This window comes from Microtus oregoni, unplaced genomic scaffold, assembly GCF_018167655.1.
Source record: "Microtus oregoni isolate MIOR12 unplaced genomic scaffold, Mior012 000056F_ref0000123, whole genome shotgun sequence".
In the NCBI taxonomy this organism is placed as follows: Eukaryota; Metazoa; Chordata; class Mammalia; order Rodentia; family Cricetidae; genus Microtus; species Microtus oregoni.
Genome location: NW_024543832.1, coordinates 39921 through 64234, shown reverse-complemented (window position 1 = coordinate 64234; position 24314 = coordinate 39921). Strand labels below are relative to the sequence as shown.

The 24314-nt window shown below is 49.9% G+C and overlaps 1 protein-coding gene and 1 pseudogene across 2 annotated transcripts; one reads left to right on the top strand and one right to left on the bottom strand.

Annotated features, from left to right (window-relative positions):
* Window positions 1–6880: 6880 nt before the first annotated feature.
* LOC121438420 lies at window positions 6881–7303 on the top strand (annotated as a pseudogene).
* Window positions 7304–16784: 9481 nt separating this feature from the next.
* Window positions 16785–24314, bottom strand: Tedc1 (tubulin epsilon and delta complex 1). Of its 2 annotated transcripts, none has more exons than XM_041638752.1 (9): window positions 24195–24314; window positions 23291–24040; window positions 23111–23189; window positions 22500–22702; window positions 22124–22279; window positions 21669–21767; window positions 20241–20327; window positions 19700–19879; window positions 16785–18448 (listed from the first exon to the last, which is right to left on the bottom strand). In XM_041638752.1, exons 2-9 carry the CDS (start codon window positions 23423–23425, stop codon window positions 18119–18121), a joined length of 1269 nt encoding a protein of 422 aa, XP_041494686.1. In that variant the 5' UTR covers window positions 23426–24040; window positions 24195–24314; the 3' UTR covers window positions 16785–18118. The 2 variants fall into 2 exon arrangements, with proteins under 2 accessions (XP_041494686.1, XP_041494687.1); XM_041638753.1 differs by having other exon boundaries at window positions 16785–18361.

Below are 24314 nucleotides of genomic sequence, written 5' to 3'. Positions count from 1 at the left end.
GCTCTCCTACTTCCTCTTAGCCATCGCTAACCCAACCCTCGCCTAAGACCTGTAAGCTTGTCTCAGCGTCCTGGAACCTACGGCCAGATGATCTAATGCGGGAAAGGGACTGACTCACAGCTGTGTTCACAGTCAGAACCACAAAGAGACATCACCCTGGACCACATGAGTAGCCCAGAGTCTTTTTCTTTAAGAGAAAAGCTAGAGGATCAGCTCAGAGGGATGACAAGAGGCCTCATTAGCAGCTCTGAAGGAAGAAGGGCCCAGGAGGCCAGGGTCATGGACTTCTCTAGAAGGTGCTTACATCAGCACATGGACTCTTACACAGCCTCAGAAAGAAGCAGCCTTGATTCTAGCCTACTGAGGCTTGGGCCTATACCACACACAAGTCAATTGTGTTTCTTCAAGTGGTTTGTTACGGACACAGTGAGAAATCAATACAATTTCTGACCACAGCAACTCTACACAAGTAAATCCAGAGATCTTCACGGTGTCGTCCATAAGTAAGAGGAAGTCAAAGTCAGCACTGTGGCCATCGTTCCGGCTACTCAGGGCTGGATGGAACAGCCCTGAGTACGGCGTGCGCTCAGGGCTCAAGGCCAGTATCTTACGGCGAAAATTAACTGAAAATGCACATAGGCCCCTAATGTAAACGCAAAGTTAGGAAACTTTCAGAAGTTAAAAATCAAAAGAAAAGCCTTACAACCTGGGACAAAAATAAACAGATTCTTAGACATGAAACAAAAGCACCATTCATCAAAGGTAAATTGGGATTTGGGTAAAACTTGAGGCAGAGAGACAGCCTAGCCCAGGCAAGGCCCTAGGTTCATCCTTCAATACTCACAGAAAAAATACAAATGAACTGCATAAAAATCTACAGCCTTCTGTCTGAACTGGAAGTGTGTGTGGCTAAGTGAACCAGAGTGACGTTAGAATCAGTGAAGTCCCCTGTCAACCACCAGAACCAACAGAGGGGGGACGACATTGCTCTCCAAAAGTTACTATTAAGAGAATTAGGGGCTGGAGAGATGGCTCAGAGGTTAAGAGCATTGCCTGCTCTTCCAAAGGTCCTGAGTTCAATTCCCAGCAACCACATGGTGGCTCACAACCATCTGTAATGGGGTCTGGTGCCCTCTTCTGGCCTGCACAGACAGAATATTGTATACATAATAAATAAATAAATATTTAAAAAAAAAGAGAATTAAAAGGTCAGCCAGGGGGTGATGGTGCACGCCTTTAATCCCAGCACTAGGGAGGCAGAAGCAGGGAGAACTCTGTGAGTTCAAGGCCAGTCAGGGCCAAGTTCCAAGACAACCAGAGTACACAGATGGACAAAAAAAAACAAAGAGGGAGGGAGGGAGGGAGAGAGAGAGAGAGAGAGAGAGAGAGAGAATTAAAAAGTGAAGAATGGTAACACACACCCATAATCTCCGCGCTCAGGATAGGGAGGCACAGGACGTCTCAGTTCAAGGCCAGGCTGAGATCCACCCTTCTGAAAAAGAACCCAGACAGTGAGAGAGAGAACGTATTTGCAAATCATGTATCTGACAAAAGACTTCAACGAAAACAAGGAATTCTCATGCTCACTTGGCTTGCGGCTTTTTTTTTCAGCTTTATGGTGGTGGGAAATTGATACATGTTCACAGGAACCATACTTCAGATGCCTATGACCCTGCCCCACGCTGGGCAGCTCAGAAGTGCAGCAGCTGCGGGCCTCGGGGTCCGCATCACGTCTACAGTGCACTGTGCTGCGGGCTGTGGCACACTACTAGGTCAGCACATGCAGTTTTCAACTCATGATGCATGTATCATGGATTTGGATTTGATCGCATTGAAAAGAGAGGATCATCTTATTTGGGGGGTTTGGTTTTGTTTTTCAAGACAGGGTTTCTCTGTGTATAGCCCTGGCTGTCCTGGAACTCACTCTATAAATCAGGCTGGCCTCAAACTCACAGAGATCCACCTGCCTCTGTCTCCCGAGTGCTGGAATCTCAGCAGTAAGGAGCCAGGCACAGGGGTGCACATCTTTAATGCAGGCACTTGGGAGGCAGAGCCAAGAGAGTTCCTGTGAGTCTGACACCAGCCTGGTTGACAGTGAGTTCCATGACAGCCAAGGCTACATAGTGAGACCCCATCTAAACATAAAAACAAGCAAACAGGAAGACAAAAACCCAACCTAAAAAAATGGGCAGGAACTCTGGACATGGCTTGCTAGAGCACCTGCCCAGCACGAGGAGGCGCTGGGTTCAATTCAGTATTCTCTACCTCCACCACCAAAATCAAGAGATCTAAGCCGGGTGGTGGTGGCAATGGTGGTGATGGTGGCGATGGTGGCACACGCCTTTAATCCCAGCACTCAGGAGGCAGAGGCAGGCAGATCTCTGTGAGTTTGAAACCATCCTGCTCTACAAGAGCTAGTTCCAGGACAGACTCCAAAGCTACAGAGAAACCCTGTCTCAAAGAAAAAATAATAATAATAATAATAAACCCACCAGGTGGTGGGGGTGGCAGTGCATACCTTTGATCCCAGCACTTGGATGGCAGAAGCAGGTGGATCTCTGTGAGTTCAAGGACAGTCAGGGCTAAATAGAGAAACCCTGTTCAAAAAAAAAAAACAAAATAATAATAATAATGATAATAATATTATAATAATAATAAATCTAGCAGGAGCCCACCGGTGTATTTGCCTGCTTAGTCTGATGTGGCTATGCATCCTTCTGCCCAAGTAAAACTTTTTGCCTTGTTGAAATACTTAGGGTTGGCTGATCATTTTCTTAGAACCCTGGACCTATTTATTTTCTTTTTTTTAATATTTATTTATTATGTATACAATATTCTGTCTGCATGTATGCCTGAAAGCCAGAAGAGGGCACCAGACCTCATTACAGATGGTTGTGAGCCACCATGTGGTTGCTGGGAATTGAACTCAGGACCTTTGGAAGAACAGGCGATGCTCTTAACATCTGAGCCATCTCTCCAGCCCCCCTGGACCTATTTCTAACATAAACACGGGGCCATGTACCACCTAAAACCCTGTGAGCCAAAATAAGCCTTCCTCCCCTTAAGCTCTCAGTTATTCACTTCAATAACAGGTGTCACAAACCAACTGACAGTTTTGGGGGTTATATGTAGCTGGGACTTACATCGGACAGTCAGTTACAAACAGACTGAGAAAGATAATCATAAGACAAACAGATTCTCTTCATAATTCACGTTTCAAAACAAGTATACAGAAAAATTGACAACAAGGGAATAGACAAAGCAGTCTCCTGTAAACTCTTGCCAAAACAGTTTGGATGCTCAACTTACTAGACCTGGATGGAGGTGCGGGGTTCCTTGGACTTCCCACAGGACAGGGAACCCTGATTGCTTTTCGGGCTGAGGGGGGGGGGACTTAATTAGGGGAGGGGGAGGGAAATGGGAGGCGGTGGCTGGGAAGAGACAGAAATCTTTAATAAATAAATAAATTAAAAAAAAAGAAATGTAAAAAAAAAAAGAAAAAAAAAAACTCTTGCCAAAAGAAAGCACAAGTCATGTCAAAGTAGACTTCTGAAGATGATGGCCAGGAAGATGTGAGTGTCCTACACCCTCCTGTACCCAGACACAGACACAAAGAGAATTTGGAAGGAGAAAGTATCAGCAGGGGCTTAAGGAAGCACACATGTCAGGGTTGCAGAGCTGCTGTGGCCAGCGGGACTAGTGGTTCCGCTGATCACTATGTTGAGCATCTGCTGGGGACTCACAGCAGTGTAAGAAGCACTGTAGAGAAAAAATAGGGCACAACAGCCGGTGACAAACCCCTGTGTGAATGACTGGGACTGAGCAGGGGGTTTGAATGTAGTGTACAAATTAGCCAGGGGCGCTGGATCTGTGGTGTTTCCCTAACATTGACGGTCATGCTGTCATTACATGTTGGTGAGTCCTCTGATGTTGCGGGAGCTCCTTCCGCTCCTTCAGCCAATAGCCGCTGAGATACCAGCCCATTGGGGTGTGGTCTCTCTCCCTTTAAAAAAGCGGCCACTTCCCTCTCCTCTCTCTCTCTGGCTTCCGGCTCTGACTAGGCTCCTTTCCTGACTGTGCAGAGGGCTGTTGTCTGGGACGGTGATCTGTAAGTTTTCCCCTTTAAATAAATAACCATTCTATTAATCATAATTCCAAACTGGTGTGGGTTTGTGACTTACGCCTTCACTCTGACTACAGGAATAGTCTCTTAGGTGGTCATGGTAATGAGCTTCATGCCTACAATGTCATTTTTATTTTTATTTATTAATTGTATGTGTTTGTGTGCGCATGAGTCTTCACGTACCATGTGTAAGGGCCTTCCATGAAAGTCAGAGGATGTCAGACGCCCTGAAATTTGAGTTATAGGTGGTTATGAGCTGTGTCATGTGGATGCTTGAAACTGAACCTGCATCTTTTGCAAGAGTAGTAAGTGCTCTTGACCATCGGGTCTTCTCTCCAGTCCCAAGCTTTATTCTTTTTTAAAGTGTGAGCTACACAGCAGATTCAACGCAATGCCCAGCAAAATTCTTCAAAGACCTCGCAAGAACTGTACTCAGCTTCATATGGAAAAGCAAAAAACCCAGGACAAACAGCCAAAACAATCCTGTACAATAAAAGAACTTCTGGAGGCATCGCAATCCCTGACTTCAAACTCTACTACAAAGCTACAGTACTGAAAACAGCCTAGTATTGGACAGGAGAACCAATGGAACCCAATAGAAGACCCGGATATCAATCCACACATCTTCAAACACCTGATTTCTGACAAAGAAGCAAAAAAATATTAAATAGAAAAAAGAAAGCATATTTAACAAGTGGTGCTGGTATAACTAAATATCAACATGTAGAAGAATGAAAATAGATCCATATCTATCACCATGCACAAAACTCAAGTCCAGATGTATCAAAGACCTCAACATAAAGCCAGCCACACTGAACCTCATAGAAGAGAAAGCGGGAAGTACACTTGAACGCATTGGCACAGGGTACCACTTCCTAAATATAACCCCTTCTTAAAGATGACCTGGATTTGGTTCCCAGCACCTACACTTGTTGTAGTTCACAGTAGTCCATAATTCTGGTTCTGGGGGGAGGGGGAGCTGATGCGCTCTTCTGACCTCCATGTGCACCAGGCCTGCATATTGTGCGCATTCATACTTACAGAGACAACACACACACATACAAAAGTTAATCTGAAGCAGCAGCAGCAATCCAGGGCTGGGAAATGGCTCAGTGGTTAAGATCACCGATGCTCTTACTGAGGACCAGGGTCCAGTTCCTAATACCCACAAGGTGACTAAAAGCCTTGTATCTCCGGTTCTAGGGTCTCTGACATGCTTTTCTGACCACCACAAACACTGCATGCATGTGGTACACAGGCACACATGGAAGCAAAGCATCCAAACACTTAAAATATTTTTTTAATTTTATAAATGAAATTTATTAGTCTTGCAGGTGATATAATCAACTGAAGATAGGTTTTTGGAATTAATAAGAGAGTTTAGTAAGCTCACTTATCCTCAGTCAATATGCAGAAGTTGGTCATGCTCTGCAGTCTTCAGCAAATGTAGTGTTAAGACAGAGACAAAGAGAGGAAGAGAGTTAATAACACTTAAAATCAAATATGCATGAATAAACCCTACAAAACAAGACAAATTCTCCATCTAAGGATCCATAAAATATCAATGAAGAGATGTCTTCAGAAGTTGGAAGAATCAAAATTATGGAAACATGGAATCTCTTCAAACTGCCTTATACCAACTTGTTGTTGTTGTTGTTGTTGTTGTTTTGGCTTGGAAGTATTGTTTGTTTGCTTGTTTGAGGTTTTTTTGGGTTTTTTATATTTTTGAGGGGATAAGTTGTTGTTTTTATTGTTTTTGTTGAGACAGGCTCTCTCTCTCTCTACATGGCCCTGGCTGTCTTGGAACTCACTCTGTAGACCAGGCAGGCCTTAAACTCACAGAGATCTGCCTGCCTCTACTTCCCGAGTACTGGGATTAAAGGTGTGCACCACCACGCCTAGCCAACCTTTTTCTAATATTACTCACTCTGAAATGTCCATGGGATTGCTTTCAGGAGAAAGAGACCTAAGTTAGAGCACGTAATTTACAAAACGACAGGCAAGATGAACAAGAGTAAGAATAAGGAACTCAGCAGCAAGCCAGTCATGGAGGCACAGGCCTGCAATCCCAGCACCAGAAGGCTGGCACAGGAAGCTCAGAGTTCACGGCCAGTCTGTGCTACCCCATCTTGAACCAACAAAGAAGAATCCCAGTGTAGTCACACACACCTACAATCCCAGGACGTGGAAGATGGAGGCAAACGGACCAAAAATTCAAGAATTCAAGGTCAGCAAATTCCCAGGAACCTGGGTATAAAAGTGGCTAGAGTCCATCTACCTGGCCAGTATTTAAGCTTGCTTCAAATTTGGCTTTAAAAAAAAAGAATTCAAGGTCATGCCTGTGGGGGAAGGTGCCTACCACCAACCTTGATTAGCTGAATTTGATCCAGAGAATCCAACAGTAGAGGAGGGAACTGGTTCCACTAAGTTGTCCTCTGACCTGCACACACATGCTGTTGTCTTAGGGTTTCCACTGCTGTGAAGAGACACCACGGCCACGGAAACTCTTATAAAGAAAACATTTAAGACGGGCAGTAGTGGCTCACACCTTTAATCCCAGAACTGGGGAGGCAGAGGCAGGCAGATCTCTGTGAGTTCAAGGCCAGCTGATCTAAAGAGCAAGTTCCAAGACATCTAGAGATGTTACACTGTCTCAAAAATAAAAAAGAGCCAGGCAGTGGTGGCGCATGCCTTTAATCCTAGGCAGAGGTAGGAAGATAGCTGTGAGTTCGAGGTCAGTCCAGGCCCAGCAGTGCCATGGCCGGGTCGAACGCCTACATCGATAGCCTCATGGCTGATGGGACCTGTCAGGACGCAGCCATCATAGGCTACAAGGACTTGTCCTCCGACTGGGCCGCTGTCCCCCGGGAAGACCTTCGTTAGCTTTATGCCAGCTGAGGTTGGTGTCCTGGTAGGCAAAGACGGATCAAGTTTTTTCATGAATGGGTTGACACTTGGGGGCCAGAAATGTTCTGTGATCTGGGACTCACTGCTGAGGACCGGGAATTTACAATAGATCTTCATACAAAGAGCACCGGAGGAGCCCCCACCTTCAATGTCACTGTTACCATGACTGCCAAGACGCTAGTCCTGTTGATGGGCAAAGAAGGTATCCACGGTGGTTTAATCAACAAGAAATGTTATGAAATGGCCTCCCACCTGCAGCATTCCCAGTACTGACCTCATTTGTCCCCTCCCCCATCGCTCCCTTCAGCTTTTGTACCCTTTCTTTCCATACACACACATACCATTATTTTGGGGGACATTACCCCATTTCCCTTATTGCTACCAAGACCACACGGGCTGTGGGCTAGGGCTGGACAGACAGATACCGCCCCTTACCCATACCCCCTCCTGTGTGTGTTTGGAAAAAAAAATTGTTTTTTGTTTTTTTCTGAATAAAAAAGATTCTACTAACAAAAAAACAAAAAAAAAGAAATTAAGAATGGAAGGAAGGAAAGAAGGAAGGAAGAAAGAGAAAGAAAGGAAAAGAAAAGAAAAACTCAAAGAACGGGGCTGGAACTCGCTCAAGGAGTAAGGCCGTGTTCAGATCAACGGCACCTCCTTAGAGCCAGACACTGTGCCATGTATCTGAACTCCCAGAGCTAGGGAGGGCAGAGACAGGGCTCACAGCCCGCCAGTCTCACCAAAATCACTAGCTCCGGTTTCAAGAAAAGACCCTGTCTCAATAACTAAAGGAGAGAGGCCAGAGAGATGGTTCAGCAGTTAAGAGCTGTTAAGAGGGCTTGCGTTCAACTCCCAGCACTCACATGGGGCTCACAACTCTCTGTAACTGGAGTCCCAGGGGATCTGATACCTTCTTCTGGTATGCAGATGTGCATGTAGACAAAACACCCATAAAGATAAAAAAATCATAAAAGCCAGGCGATGGTGGCGCACGCCTTTAATCCCAGCACTCGGGAGGCAGAGGCAGGCGGATCTCTGAGTTCGAGACCAGCCTGGTCTACAGAGCTAGTTCCAGGACAGGCTCCAAAGCCACAGAGAAACCCTGTCTCGAAAAACCAAAAAAAAAAAAATCATAAAAACAAAACAAAGTAGAAAGTGATGATAAACACACCACACAGACAGACACAATAAAAACAGATATGACAGCGGGGAGTTGTGGTGCACACCTTTATTCCCAGCATTAGACGGGCAGAGGCCAGCCTGGTTTATAGAGCAAGTTCCAGGACAGTCAGGACTACACAGAGAAATCCTGTCAGAAAGGAGGAGGAGGAAGAAGAAAATCTGACCAGTCCTTTGCTGAAGAAAAGAGCCAGCGCTACAGAGCTTGCTCAGTGAGTAAAGTGTAGTACAAACCTGAAGGCCAGGGTTTGGAGCCCAGAACATATATAAAAGTCAGGTGGGCATGCTGGCCTTGCCTGTAATCCCAGCATGGGGGAGATAGAGACAGAGGAACCCTGGAGCAAGCTGTCTAGCCAGACTAGCCAAAAATAGGCAAACTCTGAGTTCAGCAACAGACTCTCCCTCAACATAGAAGAGGACGAGTGAGTAGGGGAGGTAATCACATGTGCATACGCCTACCTATGCATGTGTGCACGCCCCATGCACACAAGTGCCTACAGACATACAAACATGCATATACACATGTACCACACACATGTGTACATACGCATAAAGTAAAACCAGAAAGCTAAGCAAGTACTCGACTTCAGCAATCAAAGAAACACATGAGACAGAGTGACCACTTAACATTCAGGGGCCTACAGAAGCTGAAGCAGATGAAGGGAATAAGGGACCCCAACAAGAGCTCAAAGGCATTGGGCTGCAACTGTCACCCTGACAAGAGATTATAGACCTCACGTCCACTGACCTGATCTGACTGTACAGCCAAGTCACTGCTCCAGAGCAGGACTTTCTCCAGCTTCAGAGAACCAGAGCTAGCTTGGGCGTTGGTCTCTGAGAAACAGAGAAATCGGTACACACATCTCACTGGACATGTGCTTCAGTGAGAACAACCCTCACAAAGCGAATCTCTTAAAACGTCGCAGAGCAGGCAGGGTGGGGAAACACAAGGAAGGACTCGTGTTAGCTGCAGCTACAGTTTCTGAAGTGAGTGCTAAGGCAGCCCAGAGTGCCACAGGGAATTCTCGGAGGGGGGGGGCACACGGAAAGGCATCCAGGGGTGGGGTGTTTTGAGACAGAGTCTCATTGTGTCTCATCCAGACCTGGCTTGCCTGGAACTCACTATATAGACTGAGCTAACTTAGACTCACAGAGATCCACGTGCCTCAGCATCCTGAGTACTGGAATTAAAAGTCTGTACCATCACACTTGGTTATCTTAGTTGTCGGGGAAGGTAACATAGGGATGTACAGCCCATCAAACACCTCCTGGACAGCTCGAGAGAGCTCAGGGTTCCAACACTGGGCACACTCTCATTCAGTTACCTCTTTTTTTTTAAATGAACAAGTATTTTTCTTTAAGATTTATGTATTTATTATGTACACAGTGTTCTCAGTACTCTGCCTGCAGGCAGAAGAGGGCACAGATCTCATTACAGATGGTTGTGAGCCACCATGTGGTTGCTGGGACTTGAACTCAGGACCTTTGGAAGAGCAGGCGGTGCTCTTAACCACTGAGCCATCTCTCCAGCCCCCTCGGTTACCTCTTCAACAAACTAGACTGGCAGCCATTGCGGTGATAAGAAAGCAAATTCCAGGCACAAGCCAAAGCAGATCAGGGAGCCCAGGTGAGACACCCAATCAAACTAAAGCTTGAAAGTTAGACCCTGAATTCTTTCTATAAGAAAGTGCAGTTGTTTATTTTTTTTATTTTTTTAATATATTTATTTATTTATTATGTATACAATATTCTGTCTGTGTGTATGTCTGCAGGCCAGAAAAGGGCACCAGACCTCATTACAGATGGTTGTGAGCCACCATGTGGTTGCTGGGACTTGAACTCAGGACCTTTGGAAGAGCAGGCAATGCTCTTAACCACTGAGCCATCTCTCCAGCCCCAAGTGCAGTTGTTTAAAGAAGTAAACCAAGGGTTTGTGTCTTTCACTTATTTCCAACCGTAATTACTTTATTTTTCTTTTGAGACATGTTCTCATGTATCCCAAACTGGCTCCAACCTGCTATGTAGCCTAAGGATGACCTTTAACTTCTGAGTGCTGGAATTACAGGCACGTGCCACCACTCAGTTTATCAAGTGCTGGGAACAGAACTTGGGACATACATGCTAGGCAAGAGCTCTACCAGCTGAGTTACACCCCCAACTCCACAATTCACTTCCTAGGACAGCTGAGAAAGTCCTGTTGTTTGACCCAAACACATCAACAGAACGATTAGGTCTTTCTTTTGCTGGTCTGTGTGTGTTTGTGTGTTTATGTGCACATTTAGAGGTCTGAGGTCAACACCAGGTATATTTCAGTTTGGTTCTCCACCTTATTTCTTGAAACAGGGTCTCACTGAACCTGGAGCTCTCCAATTCACTAGACTGGCTGATTAGCAAGTACCCAGGATCCTCTTGTCTCATTTCTAGTACCTGCTTCATAGGCAAATAACTCCAAACCCAGATTTTCACGTGGATTCGGAGGATCTGAACTCAGATCCTCATGTTTGCATGACAAGCCCGTTACTCACTGAGCTATCTCCCCAACCCTCTTTTTGACCAAAGGATGTCACAGGAAAGTACTGAGATACACATAGAAAATATTGTGAAGAGAAAGCTCAGAGACCTCCAGGAGCCATGGAGCAGCAGCTAACGATCGCTGCTTTGTCCCTTAGGTGTGTGGGGGTGAGAGGTGACACTGACTTATCTAGTTCCAGGCTCCCTGGTTCCCATCCCAAGGCTTCAGAGGCCTGACAATTGTCCCTACAGTATCATCACATGGTCCCTAGAGTACAATGGTGATGCACAGGCAGAGTGGTCAAGGAAAAGCTCTGGTTCACAAAGAGGAAGCAGGGCTGCAGATAGACCACACAGGAAAAGAGTCTGGCCCACACCCTCTCTGAGATCAATAAATCTCCCCTGACTGCCAGGCACTGTGGTACTGTGGCTTGCACGTCCTTTCTCTTAGGATGAGTATGAGGGGACCACCATTCCAATGCTAATCTAATAATCACTTCCTGTTTGTACAACCTCAGGTGACTCCCCTTCCTGTCCCTGTGACCTCCTTTTTCTAGCTACTGCTTGTGGGAGACCTGAGGCTCAGGCCTCACACTTAGATCTTGGCTTCATCACTCCCAGCGGGGTCCCACCCAACCAGGGTTCTCACCAATTCTCTGGTCCCAAATTCAATTTGAAAAGCTTGACTACTCACCATGTACCCAACTCGAATGTCATGGTGAGAGCTGACTGCGCATACCCTTAGCTTATTCAACTCTCAGACCAGGACAGTTCATGACCAGGACACCAGACCCCATTCCTAGATCAACCAGAACCCATGTAGTTCTGCTAGACCCCAGAATCTCTCCAAGTCAGAAGGGGCCATTCAAAATAAAGAGCAGGCCTAGGCCCACTATGCTGGGTTCTCCTTTACCACCTTCCCCTCATGCAGGGCACTCACACTCCAAACAAGTGCTGCTGTCCTCACCCCGAACCCACCCTCCGCAGGCCTCTGACAGGGTCTCAGCATACCACAGCCTCCCTCTGCCCAGCACCCTGCACAGCACTCCCAGCTCCCTCCAGCCCACCTGCCCCACGGCATAGCGACTGTTCCCAGGTTTACACTGTGGGCTCTCCACTCTGACCCCACCCTGTCCCGACCCCATCAAAGAGTACCTAGTGATTTTTGGCCAAATGGCTAAGGGGAGAGATAAATATGGCCGGAGAATGAGAGAACCATGCAAAGGATAAAGATGTCCCCAAACCCCGACCCCGGGCAACTAATACCCTAAGAATAGGGACAGCTCTGAGCCCAGAGTGATGGCAGTGTCTAAAACCAGCCAACAACTTGAAGAGCAGTGCCACCAGCTGTCAGAGAAGGGGCTGCCGGGCAGATAACTCCCTGCTTCAGGCTGCGCTCCTTCAGGAAGGGTCTTCCTGCCATTCGAAGGTCTGTGGCCTGTACCTTTTGCTCATTTGCAGAAAAAATGATTGGGTACTTTGAATAGGGACTTACAGCTCAACACAGCCAACATTCTCTACCATCATGCTCTTGGCGCTGGTTCCCTCAACCCCACAACCTCTGTGCACCGTGTCTCCAGGTATGGTCATCAAGTCTCATGCCTTGTGGGACCTCCCTGCGGGTGACTCTCAAGCTTTGTCCTGTAGGGACTCTGGGCTCAGAGCTGTCCCTGTTCTTAGGGTATTGGGGGGGGGGGATCTGAGAGGAGTGAAGGGAGAGGAACCTGTGGTTGGGATGTAATATATGAGAGTAAAATTTAAAGGGGGGAGAGGAAGGAAGGGAGTCAGTGATGGGGGAACTGGGAGCTGTGCTGATTGGTGTAAATGGACTCCTCTGTTAACATGTCCTACACCCCTCCTGGCTATGTAACCAGGCTGCTTAGCTTCCTCTGGTTAACTGGGAGACATCTAAGATACCCCCTGATGCTACACTATGTCCAGCAAAAGGCTTTCTCAGAATAGTCTTTTATCTATTTGAGATTTGTACCTATCTGGGATTTGAGATTCATGCTACCCACAGGGGCAGCAGTGAAAAGAGAACAGAGGTAGAAGGTGATGGGTGCTAGACTCAGACCCATCACTAGAAGAGGTCTTGGAATTACCAAGCCTTGTAGTCTAAGGGTCTCAACACCCAAGAGTTAGGAACTGTAATGCTACCTTGCATTACCTGCTGCTACCACTGCTTCAAAGTTGAGTTTCACCAATTGTTGCATGTTGACATGGCAGTAAAAAGCCAGAACAAGATTCCTCTAACCAGAGCAGCTGGAGCTGTCAGTCGCTGGCTCCTAAGGTCAGGACCCATGCACCTCTAGTTCCCAGGGCTTTGGGATACAAAGTATCAGTCCATCAGGTTTCTGTACTCATGAGCCACGGGTTCCTAATTATAGACCTACTCACCTACAGATTTCCATGGAATAAAATGACTCCAGCTAGCTGCCAAGGGCCCATGATTAAACAGGAGCCACCTATCCCTGAGTTTCTCTCCTAAATGACCTGACATCTCAGCCAAGGCTGACACAACAGGACACAGATGCTCAGTGTCACACAGGTGTACATGGTCCTGACCCATTTGCCCAGGCTGACTGACCCACACATGAAGGACAAAGCTATATATAGATAGCATCATCATGGGACGGTGCTGTCTGGAGTTGATATTTCTTTATAAGGCAAGGCTGAAAACCCAGAAAACTGATGTGACATGCAGGTTATGAGTCTAAAGTCAATGTTCAATAGGACCTCGGCAGAGACCTTTCCAGCACCCGCACCTCCCCTTGTTCTAGCATGAATTATGTGAATGAAATTATTGTGTAAGTCTTTTCTGGTCAATTTATGTCTGGGTTTGTCTTCTGGTACCAGGTACATCATCAATCATGCCTTATTATTTTATGGCCTTGTTAAATGTCACACCAAAACACAAGTTTTTTTGTTTTCGTTTCTCTTTTTTGGCTGAGACAGGGTTTCTCCGTGTAACATCCCTGACTACTCAGGAACTTGTCTGTAGAGCAGCCTGGCCTAAAACTCAGAAACCTGCCTGCCTCTGCCTCCCCAGCACTGGGACTAATGGAGTGCTCCGCCGCTCATCTAGCTTCAAGGCCGAGCTACTACTCAGGCTTACATCATTCTTGGCTCTCACAGCATTGTGGGTGTTTCTGTTTCCTGTAGTTAAACAGCTGGCTACTGCCAGGTCTTCTGTGCACGTAGCACTGATTCTCTGGGAGAGGCCCAGAAATGGTTCCTCTGGTCCAATGAGAGCAGCGTCCCAGCACCCACTTCCGGCCGGCCTTTAGCAAAAGCCTCCTCCCCATTCAACTGGTTGCCATGATGGCTTCCTCAATTCCTGTCTTACATTCAGCTGCCTTTCCCCCCCTCCCCCCCCCGTTTATTTATTTATTAAAGATTTCTGTCTCAGCCGGGCGGTGGTGGCGCACGCCTTTAATCCCAGCACTCGGGAGGCAGAGGCAGGCGGATCTCTGTGAGTTCGAGACCAGCCTGGTCTACAAGAGCTAGTTCCAGGACAGGCTCCAAAACCACAGAGAAACCCTGTCTCAAAAAACAAAAAAAAAAAAAAAATTTCTGTCTCTTCCCTGCCACCTCCTCCCATTTCCCTCCCCCTCTCCCAATCAAGTTCCCCTCCCTTTCAGCCCATAGAGCTATCAGGGTTCCCTGCCCAGTGGGAAGTCCAAGGACCACCCACCTCCATCCAGGTCTAGTAAGGTGAGCATCCAAACTGCCTAGGCTCCCACAAAGCCAGTATGTGCAGTAGGATCAAAAACCCACTGCCATTGTTCTTGAGTTCTCAGTAGTCCTCATTGTCCGCTATGTTCAGCGAGTATGGTTTTATCCCATGCTTTTTCAGACCCAGGCCAGCTGGCCTTGGTGAGTTCCCGATAGAACATCCCCATTGTCTCAGTGTGTGGGTGCACCCCTCGCGGTCCTGAGTTCCATGCTCGTCTCTCTCTCCTTCTGCTCCTGATTTGGGCCTTGAGATTTCTGTCCGGTGCTCCAAATTGGGTCTCTGTCTCCTTTCATTGCCTGATGAAGGTTAATATTCAGGAGGATGCCTATATGTTTTTCTTTGGGTTCTCCTTATTTAGCTTCTCTAGGATCATTAATTATAGGCTCAATGTCCTTTGTTTATGGCTAGAAACCAAATATGAGTGAGTACATCCCATGTTCCTCTTTTTGGGTCTGGCTTTCTCACTCAGGATAGTGTTTTCTATTTCCATCCATTTGTATGCAAAAAGTCCTTGTTTTTTACTGCTGAGTAGTACTCTAATATGTATACATTCCATACTTTTTTTTTTTTTTTTTTTTTGTTTTTCGAGACAGGGTTTCTCTGTGGTTTTGGAGCCTGTCCTGGAACTAGCTCTTGTAGACCAGGCTGGTCTCGAACTCACAGAGATCCACCTGCCTCTGCCTCCCAAGTGCGGGATTAAAGGCATGCACCACCACCACCGCCCGGCCATTCCATACTTTCTTCATCCATTCTTCCATTGAAGGGCATCTAGGTTGTTTCCAGGTTCTGGCTCTTTGATTTAATTGTAGTGGGGCGATCTGCTCTCGGTGTTGCGCGCCGGTCCCCAGCATCCACCAGCACCGTCCGCCTTTTTATAAGATTTATTTTCTATGTACATTGGGGTTTAGTCTACATGTCTGTGTGAGAATGTTGGATCCCCTGGACCTGGAGATACAGCTGTGAGCTGCCATGTGTATGGTGGGAATTGAACCCGGGTCCTTTGGAAGAGCAGCCAGTGCTCTTAACCAGTCATCTCTTCAGTCTCCAGCTGTCTTGATATCCTGTTGCTCATCTCTATACCAAACATTTACAAATGTAATTGACACTCCCAGCCCAAACTGCCTCTCCCACCAACCGCCCCAACCAAGATGGAGTCCTGTTTCACACAAGATAGTGTTTCACCACTGATCTGCATCCTATTATGTGGTCTTTAGCAGTTCTTAGCTTTGATAAGAGCTGAAACCACCAAAGTTCCCCTCACAGTCAGCAGAATTTGGTGTCAGGAAACCACCCCTGGTATTCCCCATGGCCTCAAGCAGGAAGTGCTTGTTTTTGCATATTAGGTTCCCTTGGGTGGGAACCCAAGAAACAGACAGCATGTCCTCACTGGTCTCAGAACAGGACCTCACTGTCCACCTGCTGGCCAGAGCTTTAGTCCTTGTGCGAGGCACCTGATCAGGTTGAGGTGTTAGAGACAATAAGATCACTCTTCCCAAAGTCAGGGGGCCCATAAGGCCTCATCTGTCAGGCTGCAGGTGGACCCTGGAGTGCCATGTGTCATCAATGGTGCGAGCTCACCCTAGGACCTCAGGGCCCACCAAGATGGTTGTATTTGGTTTTATTCTTACTTGGCTGTGTGGGAGCGCAGGACAAAGAACAGTGAGACCACAAATGTGCATATTTTGAGCCCTTATGTGTGGAAAAGCTGATACTGAGGTCCTTGCCAAGTGACAAGTCCTGACAACCTGACCAAGGATGGGGCCCATGGTTGAGCTTTCGACATGCTCTTTTGTTTGTTTTTCGAGGCAGGGTTTCTCAGTGTAAGTCCTAGCTGCCCTGGAACCAGCTCTTGTAGTAGACCAGGCTGGCCTTGAACTCACAGAGATCCACCTGCCTCTGCCTCTGAGTTCTGGGATTAAAGGTGTGCACCACCACCGCTTGGCCAACATGCTTTCTTGCACATGGCCCACAGACCCGAGACCCAGGGAAGACAAAGCAGACACGACGTGGGATTCTACCTGGAACTGATTAACTCCGCAGAGCAAATGGAGAAGTGACAGCTAGTAGCACTGGATCTGCATTTTGGGTTTTTATTAGTTTTCTTTTTTTTTCGAGACAGGGCTTCTCTGTGTAGTTAGTCCTGGCTGCCCTGGAACTCACTCTGTAGACCACGCTGGCCTCAAACTCACTGAGATCCACCTGTCTTTGCCTCCCGAGTCCTGGGATTAAAGGTGTGCACCACAATTGTCCAGCTGCATTTAGATTTTTTTTTTAAATATTTATTTATTAGGTATACAATATTCTGTCTGTGTATGCCTGCAGGACAGAAGAAGGCACCAGACCTTATTACAGGTGGTTGTGAGCCACCATGTGGTTGCTGGGAATTGAACTCAGGACCTTTGGAAGAGCAGGCAATGCTCTTAACCTCTGAGCCATCTCTCCAGCCCTGCATTTAGATTTTTTAAGGTCAAGCTCCAAAGGGCCACTGGAAGTCCTACAGCAGGGCAGTTTTCAGAGGCAGGGAGCATAACTGGACCTGTTTATAGCTCATATCACTGTCACAAGGAGCCAACTTCCCATGTGTCCTGGACCAGAGCTGGAACCCACAGGTGGAAGCAGCAAGAAGAGCTAAGCAAGTGTTAGCACGGACAGGGGCTGCAGGCCAGGAGGGACAGCAGAGGCTCAGCAACAGGCAGGAGGTTCCACAGACTCTAGGAGCTACATCATGAAAGTCAGGAAGGACCTGTTAGACACTGGTCTTCCAGAAACATGCTAGGAACAGTCACTGGAACAAACAGCATGGTGCCCTGCCTCAAGGCCAGAGGGCACCTGTATCAGAACTATCACCCTAACCATACGACATTAGGCAAGCAGGAAAACCCCATGAGAGAATGTTCTAGCAGAGGGTCCAGGGTGCCCAGAGTTGGATAGTGGCCTCAGGCCTGAGTTAGCAGGAGGCTAGAGGTTGCCTAGTGGAACCTACCACCTGCCCAGTGTCTGGTCAGTGTTTGGAGCTAGGGATAGGAAGGAAGGCAGTGTTAGAAACCACGGGACCCGCTTGGGCCCACCGGCTAGAAGCCTGGGCTAGGAGAGAGCCATCCCACCAGGCTGTGGGCACGTCCTGGACACAAGCTGCTTTGTGAGACCTGAGCTTGCCCAGTGCCCAGCAGCCTTCAGAACAAAGGCCTTCTGTCTGCACTGCAGCTTCCCTCCTCTTCTCTCCCCGGCAGAGCCCCAGGGCTCCCATCCAGCTCCTCACACACAGCAGGCACATCCACGGCCCAGCACAGGAGGAGGCTCTGCTGCAGGAGGTGTACAGCTAGAGTCGGAGAAACCAGAGCTGCTCCACTCGGGGGAGACCCGGTGCTTCCTGCACTGTGCAGCACGTGATTCCAGCCCGGGGCCCACCATGCCCCACACAGAGCCCAGTATCAGAAGTGGGGGAAATTAAAGGGCAGTGGCAGAGGGCAACAACCTGGTGTCCCCAGAGACAGCTCTACCATGTATATATAGGTCCCCTCCAAACTGCTCTGGAGGACCAGCCCATGGTGACTCTAAAACTGTAGGCAACAGGGCTTGGACCTCTGCTCCAATGCCAGCCCCAGTCTGCTCCTCTGAGACCCTACAAAGACCTCTACACAGGTGGGCACACCTTGGGGCCTTCAGTGTCCAGGAACCATAATCCAAATCAAGCCAGGCAGAGCACCAGCCAGCCTGGCCAGCTCCTGCTGACACTGGCTCTGTAGCTGGTGCAGCACCTTTTTCAGACCGGCCTCCTGGGTGCTCAGGGTCCTGATCATCTCAGCTGCCTGTAGGCCTTGAGGTCCTGGTGACTGATCCTTACTTCTCACCAGCCGATGGGGTCTCTGGGGCTGGGTAGGGTCACTGGATGGCTCCCAGGATACCTGCAGGGCAATCAACTCCTGTTTGACAGCCTCCTGCAAGGCCCTCCTTGTGGTGCTCCACTCTGGCCCCTGACCTAGGCCTCCAACCTGCATGAGAGAAGACACACAGGCTACTGAGCCAAGGGCAGCTCTGTTCCCAGGAGAACGGGTCCAGGTGCACCCAAAAACCCTGCAGCTCCAGAGCTGCAAGGCAAGGCATTAGTCCATGCATCATCCCACCATACAAAGCCAGGCCACCCATGACCCGTACAAAAGGCCTGGCTAGCCCAAAAATCTTTTACCCTCACAAAGCACCTGAAGCCCATGCCAGCAGCAGCTGGGACACAGGGACCCAAAACTCAGAGAATCAAGATCCTTAACCTCCAGGGCTCCTCACTCAGGACAGCTGACTGTAGGACCGCTGGGTAGTTTCTAGCCTACCATGTCCCTCAAGGGTCTTCAGAACACAAGGAAGATTCCTGGGGACACCCGCTACTCCAGGATTTGGGGCAGCATCCCCCACCACCCTGTTTCACCCTCTCCTTCCTACTGCTATCTAGGAGGGGAATACCTGAGTGGGACTGACCCAGGGGGCATAGGGTACTACCTCTAATCCCTCAAGGCAATCCCTAGCCAAAGACCCTGTGGGCAGCAAGTCTAAGTGAAGGTCACACTGATGAGGCCACTAACCCACTCCAAAGACCCCAGAGAGTCACCTTGAGTCCTGGGTGCTCTGCTGAATGGGCTCTGCCCTCACAGTTCTATATATATATAAAATTCAGGATAAAATCTACTACCACTCCTGGGGTATTAGCTGCTGTGAGGAAGAGACCTCTGGCCCAACCACAGGCTCATGGTCTGCGGCATGCCAGCCTCACTAGGATGGAGAGTTGGAGGAAAAACAGTGGTTGCTCCCGATCTTCAAGGAGACTATGGAAGAGCTAAGGGGAGCCTGCCTGCAGCTGACATTAAAAGGAGAACTGATGGATACAGAAGTGAGCAGCATATGCTACCAGGAACTGCTGGGGAGGGGCAGAGTGGCCGACCAACCGGCAATGCGCATGGAATGGGAGCACCAGGGCAGGCAATTCTGCACAGGCTGCCTACTTCTCTGTGGGAGTTCCCGGAGAAAATCTCAAGGTGACAGTGAAGGATAGTGGGGTTTCTTCCCTGCAACCCCTGCTTTTGGAATTTGCTGTCCAAGTATATCACCATCAAATTTAATCCAAATAAGTAGGGTAATTTGTCGAATGGTTAACCAAGACCTCCCACAAAAAGAGCCAGTCCAGACAGAAAAAAGGAGGCAGAGCCGGAGCATAGGTTGGGAAGAGTGGGCAAAGTAGCTGCCTAGGAGCTCACCTGGGCTTCCCATGCCGCCCTCCGGGGCTCAGCCACTTCCCGTAGCTCCTCCTGCAGGGCCTGCAACTCTTGTTTTACCAACTCCAGCTCACCAAGCCCACATTCAGAAATCATGGGCAGAACTGTGGGCTGTGAGGTCACAGCAGGAGTCTCCGACAAGCAGGCATCCAGAACTGTATCCTGCAGAGACCCCAGTGAGATGGTCAGGGACAAACACAGGTTTCAAGTGGGGACAGAGGATGCAGAGGTTGATGGGGCAGAGCATTCCCAGATCGCACTGCAGACAGGGCAGCTTCTGACTCCCTGGCTACTTCTCTGGCATTCAGGGAAGCACAAAAACCAGACCTCTGGGAGAACCAGAGGCAAGGACCAGCAATATGAGGCTTCCACTGAGTACAGCCGATATCCTGAGCAGAAGCATCCCTTAGAGCCCTCGTCTCCATCTTCAAGGAGGGATGATCTTCCAAACTCTACTAACAATGAGCCTGGGACTCCTGGCCAGCGCCAGGAAGGGTTGAGACAGCAGGGAAGACGTCCTCACCATCCACTGCCAGAAGACCAGCTCACACTGCCGCCACTCCAGAGCTGCCCCCAGGCGTATGTTCTCACTCTCCAGCGCCTGCAGAAGCTAGAGAGGAAGACACAGACTGCTGGGCCAGACTGCTCCCTGACCATCTCCCGAGCCAAGCTCTAGTCCAGGGGCCTTTGACCAGAGTGCTCTGCCCAACATTCCACCGACTAGAGGCTGTCCCAAAGGCTGCATAGATGGGAAGACCTAAGACCGGGGAGCCTGCTGGGCCATGTATCTTTGGGAACAAACCCCCAAAGTAAGGAAGAGTTGATAGGTGATGGGGATTTGTGCAGGGGATAGGGCAGGGGCATGGGACAGAGTTGAGGCATGCATAAGAGGGAAGGGCAGGGTCAGGTCAGAAGATAACCACGGCCCACCCTCAGCAGAGCAAAGCCTGCTAGTCCTGCACTAACAGCTGTGCCTCAGAGACAGTTCAATCTTGGGCTCGAGAAGAGGCAAAGAAGGGAGCTGGACCTGGAAGAAGAGGTCACCCAGCCCAAGTTCCAGCTCGGCTGCAATACATGCCCAATGCCAACAGGCAGCCAACCACTCAGGAGGTCTACAGTCCAGCCCCTAAGTGGTGACCAATGCTGGACCTCTCCCGTGAACCTCAGAGATAAGCTGACCAAAAGGAAGAAGCCAGTAATGATGGACAGGGCCCTAGAAAGACAGGCAGGAAGGTGGGGAAGGGAGGGCAAGTGGAAAGAACTGGATATCCTGGGAGAAGCTGGGGATGGGGCCAGCACTGACACTCTTCCCAGCCTCAGACAGAAGGCTCTGTCGCCCGAGGCCACGTTATCACTGGGTCTCATTCATGGCCTGCTATCCTCCAGGTCTGTGCTAAGATTTAGGTCCATCAAGACCTTCAGGAGGGGCCCACTGCCTAGGGCAGCCATGGTTGGGAAGAATCAAATGGCCCCTGGGCAATAAGACAGGACTGAGGCCTACAAATCAGCACTTATGCACAGATCTACCCCAGTAGACTTCCCAAGAGACCCTGAGAGTCTAGGCTCTGAAGAGCAGCTCTCCCGACTCACTCGGCCTTTAAACACCTCCAGATACATCAGTCAGGCAGAGCTAGCCGCCCATTTCAGACCGAGATCAATGTTCCTCCAAGCCAGCCGTCCCCTCCTGGACACCACATCCCTCCAACCTGGACCTTGCCTGGCCAAATAACAGGCGTACACAACACCTAGTCTTCCTTCCTGGACAGGTGTGCAATCAACGGGACAGGGAGAATCCTAAGGGACACACGGATCACCCACCATAGCAAATGACAGTGACTTTGGCAAATACCCAGAGACACAGACGTCAAAGCCTAACACCAACCCAGGTATTCCCCAGTAGACCACACCCTATCAAGGGCAGCAGCCACTCCAGCACCCTATCAACTCTCACCTGCTGACTGCTCTCTGGGTCTCTGAGCATCTCTGTTTCAGCAACAGAAAGATGGTCAAGGTTCCGCTGGCTGTGACATCCACGGGTGTACAGGTGGATCTGCAACAAGCAATGTACCAGGCTGGGGAGCCACTCCCCAACAAGAGCTCCCTTAGCTGGATACAGACACCTTCGAGACCACTCATAGCCAGAAGGACAGAGCTGGGCTCAGGGCAGCTCCGTAATGCTGGGGGTGTGGGCTGCAGAGGAGGGGCACTAGACAATTTCACTGAGGGCTTCCACACTTTGCTCACCAGGACAGAGGTAAGGCAGGGTCCTGCTCTACTTATAAAGGGGAGACCTAACCTATAGGCCAGAGCTGGGGGAAGTCCAGCAGTCCAGTGAGCCAACAGTGATGACAGAGCTGGACCACAGGGCAAATGGGCCCAGTGTGAGGAGCCATAGGGCTGGACTACCTTGCTGAGCAGGGTACACTGTTCCTGCTGACTGGAGATCAGGCGTCGCCACCTAAACCGCAGCTTTCCCATCAGCCATTCCACTAGTCGGAGATCCACCGGACTCTCTGTTTCCACACGGGGTGCAAGAGGGCCAGGGATGGCCAGGGCCTCACACTAGAGAGGGAACAAGAGTCAGCCCTGCTATACACCCCATCTCGTGCTAAAGGAAGGACCAGGAGGAGGAGGTGCGCTACGAGCATAGAATCAGCCCGCTCTAGTCTCAGCTGGGAAGCCAGATGAGGACCGCACCAAGGGTACCATATGACTTGGGACCACAGAGAAATCCAGGGTTTCTGGCCAAAGTTCAGCTCAGACACCCTCACTACATACTCACCTCACACTGGGGCAGCTGATCACCCAACTGCACACGGGTCTGGGCAAGCAGCTGCTCAAGGAAGGGTCCTTGTGCCAGAAGCCAAGACAGGGCCAGCAGCAGTTCCCGGCTTCTCTGAGAACTGCCCTCAGGAAACTGTACCAGTGCAGACCTGGGGTAGCCCTGGGAGTCCAGTGCTGACTTCACCACACGGGCTTGAGCCTCTGGAGTAGGAAATCACCAGCTTAGGGGGTGCCAACCTGGAGGTGTCACCTGGGTCCTTCTGGGAAACTGGGAGCCAGCTGATTGGACAAAGGAGGCCCAGGGGGAAGGATTTCTGTGAATGGCTGGTTCAGGCTCTAGTCAGTCTCAGAGCCACTGCTAGTCAGGTGAGCGAGGGAAAAGGTAGTAGAAAGCGAGGCTTAAGGAAGTGGGCGGGGCAGTGCTGGCAGAGAGAGGGGAAGGGACAGGTGTCTGCAGAAAGGGGGCGTTGAAGTTGAATACAGAAGGGTAGACAAAAGAGGAGCTTTAAAGGTGCGGGACTTACCGAGCTGAGCTGAGCGAGGTCGACCGAGTTGGGGGAGTGGAAATAAGGGCCCTGGGGCGTGGCTTTCTGAGAGGGCAGGGCTTACCTGGAGCAAGGTCGGTCAAGGTATCTTTAGCAGCAAGCGGTGAGAGCACGCGTAAGAGAAGCTGCCAAAGCACTGGAGCCTGAAGCGAAGGAGTTTGTAGACAGCGGGTGTCAAGTCTCACCAACGTCGGCCCAGGACAACGCCTTCCCCGACCCCGGCCGCCTACCCTGATAGCCTCACCGCCTCTGGACGGTTAAACTTCGCGCGGCGGAAGATTTCAGGGCTGGGCCCAGCGGGCAGGGACCGACTCAACGCAGCGATAGCTTCAGGAAGGGCCCTGGCCGCTCCTTCCACCCGGTGCCTCCGCCGCCCCATGCAGCCAGCACCAGGCAGCCTCGGATCGCCCGCCCGGGCAAGCCGGACCCAGCGACCAATCAGGGCTCGGGCTGGGACCCGCCCTCTGCGCCCAGGCCCAATGAGCGGTGACCGGCGTTTGAATGCCTACCAGTCTGTCCCGTAGGCAGGCACTTCCGCGGACTTTGGAACGCACCAATCAGCACCTCTGGTTCCCAACCTCCAGGCGGCTCCCGCGCAGATAGCGCGCGGCTGGAGGGCGCGCATGCGCCCGAGTGTCCCCTGGAGGCGCAGGGAAAGGAGTACGGCTCCACCCAAACACTGAGGGAGTGTCTCTGCGGAGCCGTCCAGGAGCTCGCCGCCAGGGGGCGCCAGGGACCCGCGAGGAGAAGCCGAGCCCGGGGAACCGGGTGGGGAGTTCCGGGGGCCACGTCTCCAGGAGTCTCTTGAGAAAGCCGTCCTCCCTCTCCTGTACAATCCCAGACCTCCTTGTCCCCATTTTCATCCTTCTTCCAGCCACTAGAAGACTAGTTTTTGAGGAAAATTCTCCACTTTAGAAAAGGGTGCGGCCATCTCCTTTAGTGTTGAACTTAGTTTCGCGCACTACAGTGTCAATCCTGGTAAGCCGTGAGAACCCTGCGAGGAAACATGTAGAAGTACACAGCAGCTACATGACAACGGCAGAATGAACCCAGACCCCAACCTGATGAGCGGGTTAAGACGCCGCACAAGCAGGAAGCAATTATGCTCAGCAATGGGCATGAGGCTGGTACGTGGCCACAGCCTTTACCAGAACACTCTCTGTGGGAAGCCGGGGACGAAAGACCACTTCAAATGTTCCAGTGCGTGCGGAGGAGGGCCGGACAAAGACCAGATGCTGCCTACGGGGATCCGGGGATCTGCAGGCGAC

What these genes read in the sequence shown, in the direction of transcription:
- Tedc1 (XM_041638752.1), bottom strand. Translation starts at nt 23,425, where the DNA reads ATGGGGCGGCGGAGGCACCGGGTGGAAGGAGCGGCCAGGGCCCTTCCT. An exon ending in CTTGACCGACCTTGCTCCAG is followed by an intron (nt 22,703 to 23,110) that starts GTAAGCCCTGCC and finishes TTCCTACTCCAG; the next exon opens with AGGCTCAAGCCCGTGTGGTG. An exon ending in TGGTCTTCTGGCAGTGGATG is followed by an intron (nt 19,880 to 20,240) that starts GTGAGGACGTCT and finishes GGGTCTCTGCAG; the next exon opens with GATACAGTTCTGGATGCCTG.